General features: G+C 37.3%; 1 protein-coding gene across 1 annotated transcript; it reads right to left on the bottom strand.

The window, feature by feature from the left end:
• Positions 1–5,833: 5,833 nt before the first annotated feature.
• Positions 5,834–6,786, bottom strand: LOC144642959 (uncharacterized). Its single transcript, XM_078502080.1, has one exon. It carries the CDS (start codon positions 6,728–6,730, stop codon positions 5,852–5,854), a length of 879 nt encoding a protein of 292 aa, XP_078358206.1. The 5' UTR covers positions 6,731–6,786; the 3' UTR covers positions 5,834–5,851.
• Between the last annotated feature and the right edge of the window lie 5,260 nt (positions 6,787–12,046).

Raw genomic sequence — 12,046 nt, 5'->3', positions numbered from 1 at the left:
AAATGACACTTCACTCTGATCAAGCTACCCTTACCTTTTTTAATAAATCATTTTTGTATGTTAATCGAAATAGACGTCATTTTCAACATTTTTCTTCATTTGTTCCAGTTTTTTGAAACAGAAGTGTAAGATTTGTTTATTTTTACATTCCATAAGCATTCTGGCTTGATTTTGCATCAATTTCCGTTATTTCGTGACTTTCTAAGAAAATGTTGAAATGCAAGATGGTGGATCCAAGATGGCGGCTCTAATGACGTCACGTGACGTCATTTGACGTCATTTGACGTCACAGCCAATTAAAACTATGTCATCTTGTAGAGTAAGCTAAGGGCTTTCTTCTCAGTGCAAAATAACTTCGCTACGCCTTAATATAACGAAAACTCCGTGGAGGGGTTCCATCCACCCCCCCCCCCTTGTAAGATGGTGGGGGTATGAGTTTGCTTGTACGTCCGAGGGTTAAAGGACTGAAGTTCAAGGGTCAAACACCGGAAGAAAGAACTGATCAAACATGTCACTCTATTTTGCTACTTTTTACTCGTGAATGTAATAAAACGAGTATTGTTATGGAAAGTGATATGCAAATTTTCACTCGGTCGGTCGGTCGGTCGGTCGATGGACTGTTAACAATAATTTATGAATAATAATTTATGCATTAAATTATAAATTAATCTCCCTTTTTGGTATTATATCATTTCTTTTGAACCCTTTTTTTTTAAACTTTTTGTTTGCACACTTCTGGGATTTGATCCGGCGACTCCTAACATCAACTATGGCTTTGAAGACAAAACCCCTAACCACTTGACAACTTCGGCGTACTGATCATTTGGGCTGAAAATTAGCATATATCTTTCTTTGTGTTTTTGTTAGCACGCTGACCGATACCGTAGGTTCAAAGTTTAATGGCTTGTATGTATAAAAGTTTCTTTGAATGGCTCGATTTATAGCTCTTAAGAATTTCACATGACAAATAGAAGAAATAATCTTAGAGAAAATATGAAAATCTTCGAAACACTGAACTGATATTCCGTGTTTTGATCGAATTTTTTGATTTTCCAGGCACGAACTGTGGACTGCGACTGTGTTGGGTATTAAAAGGTTGATTTCAGGACAATTGTATGAATAAAGTCCAATTTTAGCAGTCTCTGAATGTTTTATAGTTCCAAGCGTATTGTATGATAATCGATAGTCATGATACGTAAATAATTTATCGTAAAAAAGCTCGCCAAACTGATGAATTTTGTTGCCTTTTAATAATATACTGTATAGTACTTGATTTGCATCTCTAATAGATTCATAAGAAAAGGAGAAAGAACAAAAAGACGTCGTATAAAATTGTAAAAAGAGATTGTCGTAAAAAAAAATAATCTTCCCTGCTGAGAATCGAACCCGAGCCGCTGGACTGGAGGGCCAATGCATTACCACTACACAACGCGTTAGCAAGCTTGCACTTTATTTTTTATTTTTTTTTTATTTTTTTTTTTTTTTATTGAAGAAAATTTAGTAGACTTTACAGTATTAATTATTAAAGAAGAAGACGAAAAGAAAAAAAAATACAATATTGATAATACAAAGAAAAATTTACACAATTTCACTACATATAAGTACAAGTACAAAGTTGGTTTACAACATAATGTTCTAAATACAATTTTTAGTGGAAACAAGAGGAAAAAAGGAAGAAAGTAGGAAAAAAAAAGGGCGGGTGGCACATTCTAAGTGGAAACATTTTGAGGCGGAAGAGCGCTTAATGTTGCCCATTTGGATCTAAATTTCGACAAGGTGTTGTTTTTAAAAGCGATTCTGCTTTCACAAAGGATTTTGTCTTTGAGAACGAGATAAAAAATTTTAAAGCTTGGGGGGCTATTATCCAACCAAGCTTGAAAGATGTGATATTTTCCGATGATTAGAACATGGTTAAAGGCGTAGAACTTAGTACAGTCTGGTTTATAGCCGTACAGAATATCTGTCACGTTTAAAGAAACATTCTCCGATCGTTTCTCGTTCCACCAAATAACAATTTCACGCCAAAAATTTTGCGTAATGGGGCATTCATACAAAAGATGAGCTAAAGTTTCGTCGGGAAAATTGCAGCGCTCGCAGCGAGGTGACGTTTTCAGTCCCATTTTAAAAAGACGTTTGTTTGTGGGAAGGATGCCATGAATGATTTTATATTGGAAACATCTAAGTTTGTTTTCTACCGTGACTCTAAAAGGCAATTGGTAGATAGCTTTCGGGGATAAGTTTTTTCCGATTAGTTCTAGTTCTATATTTGGAGGTTTAAGAACTTTCAAAACAAAATGTTCGCGAGCGATTTTGGCAGTGACATTAGAGGGTGTTAGGTCATCTCTGACAGTCTTATTGGAGGGTATTTGCTGGGTTTTTAAAAGGGAGTTTTTCCAACCACTAGGGATTGCAGAGAGGAGGCCGAAATATTTTAAGAAATTCACTTTTAGACCATATTTCTTTTGAAATTCGGCTCTGGAGAAGAACCTACCATCTTCCAGAAGGTCGCGTATTTTAACCACACCCTTTTGATACCATGTCAGAAAAAAGATCGGTTTTCCATCTATTCTAATAAATCGGTTGTTCCAAATGATTTCATTCCGGTATTCATCAGCAGATGAGGGGTCTGTAGAGTGTATCTCCTGCCAAGCAGAGAGTATTTCTTTGTAGAAGGAGGGTAATTCTGAAGGCAGATTTAAGTCATGTATATCAAAGTTACATTCAAAAAGGAAAGTGCCACCGAGGTGGGTTGTGGCCAAGGAAAAGGCAGCGCACCATTTACTATCTCCAGCTTCACATAATCGCTTTGCCCACGCAGCCTTAAGAGATTTGTCCATCATAACAAAGTCAACCATGTTAAGACCACCTTTTTCAAGAGGACCAATAAGAGTGTGCCGTTTAATTTTATCCGGCTTCATTTTCCATACGAACCTGAAGCAAATATCGTTGACTTGTTTACATATGTTGGATGAGACTGAGAGAACAGACGTGTTGTAGACTAGTTTAGAGATGGCGAGAGTCTTGACAATGCATATCCTTCCTATAAGAGTTAGATTTCTCGCTGACCACCTGTTTAAAGTCTTTTTCAGTGATACAATTTTTTCTTCGAAATTGATTCTGCAGCTAACAGCCGGGTCGTAGGCGAAAGCAACACCGAGAGCAATTACGTATTTCTCTGGCCACGAGATATTAAAGGGGGATCGCTTGCCCTTGTTTTGTTTAAGGCTGCCAAGCCACATTCCTTCTGTTTTAGAAATGTTCATCTTAAGACCTGAACACTCTCCAAATTCACTTAGGAGGTTAAATAAGTGGTCCGCAGAAGAGTCGTTAAGTATGAAGGCAGTGATGTCATCAGCATACAGACTTAGTTTTATTTCAGTGTCATTAAGTTTCAGGCCACATATGTTATTATTCTGCCTGATGGATTGGGCCAGCGTTTCAACAGCCAAGACAAATAGCAGCCCTGATAAGGGACACCCTTGCCTGACTCCTCTATGAAGAGAAAAGAAATTTGAAGCAAAACCATTATTAAGTACGCAGCTGGAGATGTTAGAATAAAAGACATGAATCCAGTTCTGGAACATTGGCCCAAAGTTCATAGCGTCAATAGCCTCGAATAAGAACTTCCATTCGAGGGAATCGAAAGCTTTTTCGAAATCTATAAATAAAAGCATGCCGGGCAAATTTCGTTTCTCGTACACATCGATAACATCGGAGATTAAGCGGATATTCTCTCCAATAAAGCGATTTTTAACGTATCCAGTTTGATCGCTATTTATTAAAGTCGGAAGAACTTTCTCTAGTCGATTTGCAATGCATTTGGTTGCAATTCTGTAATCTGTATTTAACAAGGAAATTGGTCGCCAGTTTTTCAGAAGAAGATTATCTTTGTTTTTTTTTGGTATAAGCGAGATCACGCCTCTTCTTTGTGAGATTGACATTTCGCCTTTTTGGTAGGCATCATTAAAGCAGTCAATTAAAGGGCCCACAACATCGTTCCAGAAACATAAATAAAATTCTGCTGTGAGGCCGTCAGAACCGGGAGTTTTGTTTTTTGCAAAAGTTTTGAGAATAGACAGACATTCATCGGCAGTAATAAGACCTTCGCAGATGCTTTGCTGTTCGGCATTTAGTTTGGGTACCATTTCAGGGTTTAGAAAGCGTTTGCTGGGTTCATTAAATGTGCTAACTTCAGGCAATTGTGAAGTGTACAGCGTTTTGTAAAAATGTTCCATTTCCAATAGAATTTTGTTTGGTTCCACTAGGTACTCATTTTTATCTGTTTTCAATTTAGCAATGTGTTTCCTATTGTGAGAGCGCTTTTCCAAATTGACGAAGTACTTGTTATTCCTTTCACCGTGCTCGTACCACCTTACTCTGCTCCTAATTATAGCACCTTTTGTTTTGCGCTCAGATAAGTTTTTCAGTTCCAATTTAACGCTTCTCGCTTCAGTTGTTAAATTCATATCGTTGGGGTTTTTACCGAGGAAAACATTCAGTTCGTTTAATTTTCGAAGTAGATCCATTTCTTTGGTCTTTCTGTTTTTGCTAAGGCGTTTTGCAAATCGTATACAGAAATCCCTTATTTCCATTTTAACCATTTCCCAATAAAGTCTTTTGTCGTCAATGTAACTGTGTTTTTCTTTTGCGTGAATTAGAAAGAATTTCAGGTTTAAGACAAATTCTTCATTTTCAAGGAGGGAATTGTTGAATTTCCAAAATCCTGGACCAGGTTTTTTCTGTGAATTTTCGTACTGAATTTCGACATAGATTGGAGAATGATCGGAATCATGATATGCTTTAACCTCCGTTTTGCATGTGCGCGGCACTAGGTGTTTAGACACAAGCCAGTAATCTAGGCGGCATTGTATTTTGCCAGAACTGTTGCTCCACGTGAAACGCTGGGAGGAGGGATGATGAAATCGCCAAATGTCAACGAGACCCAAAGTGTTGCGAAGGTCGTTTATACTATCAATAACGCTTCTTCGGTTGTTTGTATCTTTTCCTCCCGTCTTATCAACACTTTCAAGCGGGCAGTTGAAATCGCCACCAAGGATGATATTGTCATTAGAGTAGGGTCGCAATTTGTTAGACATTTCATTGAAAAAAGTTTTTTGGAGACTTGGATCATTTGGAGCGTAAATGTTGACAAAACAAAATTCTTCATCTTGTAGCGAAGCTCGAACGAGAAGAAACCTCCCTTTTTTGTCTCGGATAATGTCAGGGTTTTCAATTTTGAGAGTCGGTTTGATTAACACCATCACGCCTCTGCTGTGTTTTGAACCATGGGAGTAGAAAACGTCACCACCCCATTCCGCGCGCCATATGTTTTCAATTTTGTCGTCGCTATAAGTTTCTTGTAAGAAAATTACGTCATATTTACCGTTATGGAGCCAACGAAATAAATTCCTTCGTTTGATCGACTTATTTATACCTCTGATGTTCAGAGAAATACATTTAAGATTCATGTTTACTTAAAAACATAAATTACTGGGCAACAAATGCGCACCGCTCAAAAAGGATATTTCCCAAGAGATGTGCCCGACTACAGCTATTTAAAAACAAAAATAAATTAACATTAAACACACAATAGAAACTAAATGAGCCGACAAGCGGCTTATTGTATAGAAGGGATACTAGAGAATGGCTAAAACTCATGAAGATAATTAAAGGTGTCCCCTCTACGCCTCCCCGCAACCAAATTATTTATTCTGGTTTCGTTCAACGTGATGGAAAAAAAAAATTATGTGCAAGGGCGAAGCCTTATTAAATAAAAGTATCTGGAAAATACATGATTTTAGGCAATACATTAAAACTAGCTGTAACCATAGATAATAAAGAAGTAATTAACCTAGAAATTATCTAAGTCTTCTAAGCTATAGATTCTTTCCGGGGCATCATCAACAGAAATTTTGAAAAAGACTTTACCATCAACTGTCCACACACTGTGCCAATGGTTCAACTTTTTGGCTTTCCAGACTTTGTTGAAAAGTTCGCGGCGTCTTCTGGTGAGGTTCTCATTGATGTATACGACGTCTGCTCCAGGGAAAACATGGTTTAAGCTTTGATTCTTCAACTGCTTGCGAGCGCTGTATAGTGCTTTCTTTGCTTCGTACGATTTAAATCTGGCAATGATTGGCCTGGGTTTGTTTGATTTCTTGTTTGCGGATAACCGGTGGCAGATGTCAATATCATTGTTTCGAATAGGGACATTAAGCACATTTCCGAGCTTAATAATTTGTTCGGCCAGGTTTTCTTGTGAGCTCTCTGGGATTCCATGAAACTCTAGATTGTGTTTTCTCGAGTACTGTTCGACGTCGTCAATCTTGTTGATAGCGGTGGCAAGGTCTTCGGCCATTGTCTCATTGTCTTCTTCGACTTCTTTGAGATTAGCTTTTAGAGACTTGACTTCTTTCTTTAAGGTTTTGTTTTCTTTTACAAGCTTTTCTACTTCAGCTATATGAAAGCTAAGTGATTCATGCAAGTCGGCGTATTGCTTTCGCAAAGTCTGATTGTCTTCTAACAGTTTGTTGGTATTGTCTTGTATTTGAGTAAGAATCTCGCGCATATCCGCCATTTCGCTGCTGTCAGAAGTTGAATGCATAATTCTTACCGATTTGGCAGGCGGAGTTTTGGAATCAGGGGAGCTGCTGCTGCTGCATCTTTCCTGCCGTTTGCCCCGTAAATAAAAGGTGATAAGGCCTTCCTTGCTTTTATCTTCTTCGGTCATCGGGAAGATAAAGAAACGGACTACGGAAAAGTCCGTCCGGCCGCCATGCTGCCGTATGCAAATTTTCAGCTTGCACTTTATGGTAGAAATTAGTGTTATATAACGAAGGCTTTTGAATGGATTACCCGCGTCCGCTGTAAACACAAGGAACCAACGTGATCATATCTCCCTTCAAACAACTTCTATACTAACATGCCGCTCACAAAAAGACAGAATCATTTCAAAGCTCTACACCAATACATTTAGTATTCTCATTCACGAGTGGGCTAACAAAGCGCCTTTGATTTATTTGGTAATAAAATTGTATTCACCCGCCGTAATCTTGCATTACTTGACCAGGGTACAATGTCTCTAATGCTCATAATCGTGACAATGAAAATAGACAGTGCACAGATAAACAGTGTCCGTAAAGCGAAGTCGACAGTGTATAAGAGTTTCCCACTCGGGACACAGAAAAATGTCCGTTGTCCGTATTAACGGGTGTTCGTAATAAGCGGATTAATTTTAGAGAAAATATATGAGCTTTTTGTCGGGACAAAAGAAACTGCCCGTCATATCGGGGTGTCCGTTTTAAGGGGGTGTCCGTAGAGTGGATTCCACTGTATATCAATCATGCCATTTTATGGCAATATCGCTTCCCACCATTGGTTTTCAACAGTTTTTCACTTCCACCGTTTTTAGGTCATTTACGATAAAAAAGTAACAATAGAACTTTTGCAACATGATTGTAAAGAGTTTTACGTAAAAAAATGAAAAAAGAAACTTATACGCGAGGCATAATAAGTTCAATTTCCTTTTTTTTAGATGTCTGGCATTCTTGATACCCGAACAAGGGAAATTATCGTGAGAGCTGTTTTTCATGATTATTAAATTAATCAGATGAATACTGGTAGAAAAACATTACATATATTCTTACTTTGCTCTAACTCCTCTTTCAAATAAACCAGCCACAGTATTGTTTTATCTTCCTTTATTTAAATCTGTAGATCTTACAAGTAACATGCATTCAAATTCGTTATATGTATTCTATGACCAGATAATAGTCTATAATAAGTAAAGTTTCAGGACATTTTTTCAAATACATAACTTCCACTGCTATTTGTCTTTGCTATTAATTACTAGCTTCTTACTCTTTAAATAACGTTACATCAATGAATTTATGTCTCTACAAAAAAAAATAATAATAATAATTACTCTAATAATTTCCCTCTCTTAAAGTACCCAACTTTTTGACTCGGTTTCCATCGTGACGATTTATACACATTAAAGTGGTCACCGGCGTTATTAACTGTTGAATCCTATAGTAATTTATCTTTCATCTGAAGCTAAAAAGGGCTTGTTGCACTATGCTGAGCTAATCAGTATAATCGAAAGCCAGAATCGAGGGAAACCTAAAAATTGAAGATGAGTCACCCAACAGATTACACTAGACAATGAAGAGGCACACGCACGTGCTACTGAGGAAAGAGAAATGGATTACAACAATTGAATTTCTATGTTGTCTAAAAGCAAAACAAAACAAAAAAGCATTACAACCTGCTACTGGATTTTGGGTAACAGTCAATTTTAAATTGTTGTTAATATAAATACAGCCGGAGTTTGAGTAATGTCTCGACTTACTTTTACGCTAAATCTCGATTTATATATGCTGTGGTTTGTCAACCTTCGCTGTTAATCTAAATTACACATGTGCACTACCATTATACAAACGTTTCTGCCCTTTTTGCCTTGTTTATGCCCTTTCAATTAAATAGTTATTTCGCAGTTTTGTCTTCATCCCTGCTCAGTGTGATAGCATTCCCGGTCTCGCTTTCCATTTCTTGCATCTCAATATCCATCATACCCATTTCATCAAGCGATGATGCTACCCCAGCCGCTTGAAATGTTTCGTCTTGTATCGTATGACGGCTAAAGGCCTCTCCTTGCTCCAATCCACTGAAATCTGCACTGGCTCCATTTATCATTAATGTAACCAACAAACAGCATTCAAAGTCACATCGCGGTTTCTGTCGCAGATTCTGAACCACAGACCCAAATGAAACGCAATACCGAACTAAAGAAAGAGGCATGAGACATTTATGAGCGCTGTGTAGTAAAGTGACTGCTGACTAAATTAACGCCACTTTATAATACTTCGTATTGATAATGCATGAATTTGCAATATACCAAGGTGGTCACTGTTTTCGAAAACTTGAGTTTACGCACTTCCTGATTTGGAATGATAGAAAGGGGTCTTTTATGTACTCAGCTGGTGAAATTAAAACATTACACTGAAAGGAGGATATAACTAACAGTGCAGCAGAACATTTCATTTCTCTTTGACCTGTCAATTGGCAGCTCAAACTTGGCCCAAAATTCCATGTGCGTATATCTACATCTTGATCGTACAAACAGGAGGCGTCAGAATTTCCTGAAACTCTTTTTTCACGTGATTCTAAAAGTTCGTATTTATTGATGAAAACATCAAAATCCGCGTTCGAATTTAGGTTTGTGTATTGTTTTTAACATACATTTCATCAGTAAATTGACATTTTACTTACAGCTCGTTAAGTATAATATCAAGGCAGCAGAACTTGGGCGAGTTGCCACTTTAAATAGTTGTTTTTTACATTTGCAAAATCACCTACCTACTATCATTCCCGAAACAACTGTGTTTACCAACAGCAGCAAAGCAGTTATGGCAGTAGAGTCTCCTTCCATCCTGAGGCCCGATGAAACATCCTGATCTGGAATCTTCAGCAAGATCCCGACGTTCATGTACATGTTCGCGCAGGTGGCAACTGAAGCCAATGCTCGAAAAAGTCGCTGATTGGCTGATACGAGGCAAATAACACAGCATAAAAGTGCCTTTCATAACGTCATGCAAATGGAATATCAATAAAACAATTGAAGTTATAGGCCTGTGGGTCGATAAGTGGCATGTATGTAGTATTACTTTCTTTTTTTTAACTTTGATGTGCCTAAATGTTGAATTGAGCGAGCTTTTGAAGAAAATCTTTCGCTGCTATTTTTACATTTGCTATCACAACATTGCTGAATTATATCGGCTCTAAAAACGCTCCGAAAAATGTCCTAACTTGCTTTGAACAAACTTTGCAGTTTGTTTGGACAGCAAGCTTGAGCGATAACTGCAAATGCGAAAAATTAATATTTGTTTTCATAGCGCGAGCCATAAACGGATTTTAAAGATAAAAAAAGAACGTAATGTTGAAAAACTTCATTTTGGGTGAATCACGACCTTTTTTTTTTCTTCTTTGTGTTATCAAATATTCTGAATGGAAAATGCTTGAGTTAAACGCAAAAATCTTGGAGTAGATGAGTGAGACTGTGATTAATTCAATAATAGAATTGGCTTCCAAGCAACAGAATCTCGCTCAAGTTTTACAAACATTTCCAAGAGCTCGACACACTATAACAAGAGTAACTATTCATTTACTTATCTAAAGGTTTTACCTAAATTTGAATAACATTTTGAGAGGTTTTAAGAAGGGATTTAAGAAAGAAAACAGTTTTTGAAACACCACCAGACAGTTGACCCGACGCCAGAGCACTCCAGGTTGTCAGGGGGACTAACCGGTGTCCGTCTACCAATTTTAAACTTCAAATTCTAATTCTAAAATCACACTAAATCTGCAATATTTCCTATTTCTCTAAATTTTACTAATTCTTTGAGAAAAATTATCTTCTCCCAAAAATCCACAAAACACCGCAAAGCATAGATATATGAAATGAGTAAAGCATTTCTGAATTGCTTTAAACGCGAGCAAGATATTTTCGTTAAATTGATATTGAGCATTGGAAAAACGGCCTTCAGGTAAAGCCCAACTTTAAAGGCTAAACATTACTGTCTAAATGTGCTTGCGTTTTTGTTTTTGGTGCACTGGTAAAACTTACTCATGAGGGAATTTAACAACTGAGCAACATAATTGAAAGGTTCGACTACTTTCCATAAGCTTTAATTTCTAAATTATCCATTTATCAGGACAGCTTCCCGGCTATAAAATCTATCGCTTATCACTTGCCTTACGAGTTTAGATGGCCTCTGAGTTACATTTGCTCTCATGAGACTTGCACTGAAACAAAGTTGATGTGTTTAAACCTGTCTTAGTTTTGTTTTTTTCCTTATCACCACACAATAATGATCAAAATGTACTTTCTCCTGGCAATACCACTATAACTTGTGAGAAAATAGAACAACATAAACTGTTGTTTAGTTTTTTTGTTGTAGAGTTTAACTGGAGCTGGTTTGTCAGTTTGACATTCTCCTAAATCGATTTCTTTAAATCCCCCATTACTAAAATTGCCACTTTATACATGGTCATAGATCCCCGCACGTCGAAAATCTCTAGTGTGACAATTAAAGTTTGTGTGTAAACTTTTCATTTGCTGTGATTTGCAGAAGAAGTGACCACTTATTAATTCAATTCGGTCATGATCATAAGATACAGAGAGTATAGGTCATTATTTCCGGTTATTTAACTATTTTGAAAAGTAATTTAATCTTTATATGATACGTGAAGAAATGTTAAAATCCATCAGGAGTTCCTGGTTGCATTATACTCCGAAAAGAAAAACCCTCCTCACAAGATGCGGGGTGCGTTTTTAGAGCACGGTCATGCCAAGTTTTAACCAGGCTTTTCAAATGGCATTTAATATAAGCAATGTATAGATACGCTAAATACATTTTAAAAAAACGTGAAAATCCATTTTGAACCGACATCGGAAATTGAAAAATGATATAAAACACTCGTACTTTTGATCAGCTTCGATGTAACAATTATGACAGAAGAGGGCATAAAGCCACTTGCCATTTCCTGTAATCAAGAGCCAGACTTAATTATCCTTCATGTCATTAATGACAGCTTCCTCTTCAGGTTTTTGAAATTCTTCTTTAGGGTTTTTAAATTTCGAAGAGTCTTCATGGATGTGTACGTAATTTTATAATTAAAAGAGATATAATTGTAGAACTTTCTAAGATAACCCAGCTCCCCCATAAATGACTGAATGTCAATTTCTTCTCTCTCCTCCGCAGATAAGACGTCTCTTTCGTGTTTCGGGCTGGGAAATAGGGAGAGGAACGGGGAGAGGTGAAAAGTAAGCGCGCGCGGAGCCTGGAGAGAATCGAAACGAAAGCGCGTGGGGCACACTGGGAAGGGGAAAGGAAAGGAGCGAGTGATAACTATGATAAAATTAGACAGGCCTAACACGACTCCCGCTGGTTGCTGAAATAGCCTTCGATCTTTTAACGGAGGATTTTAGTAACACTCTCTAGAGCCATTTCAATAATGATCTTTATGCCATTGTGTTTGCTAGCTC

Source organism: Oculina patagonica, chromosome 2 (genome assembly GCF_052425735.1).
Source record: "Oculina patagonica isolate OP01 chromosome 2, crgOcupat, whole genome shotgun sequence".
Lineage (NCBI taxonomy): Eukaryota > Metazoa > Cnidaria > Anthozoa > Scleractinia > Oculinidae > Oculina > Oculina patagonica.
This window is presented reverse-complemented; position numbering and strand designations above follow the sequence as displayed.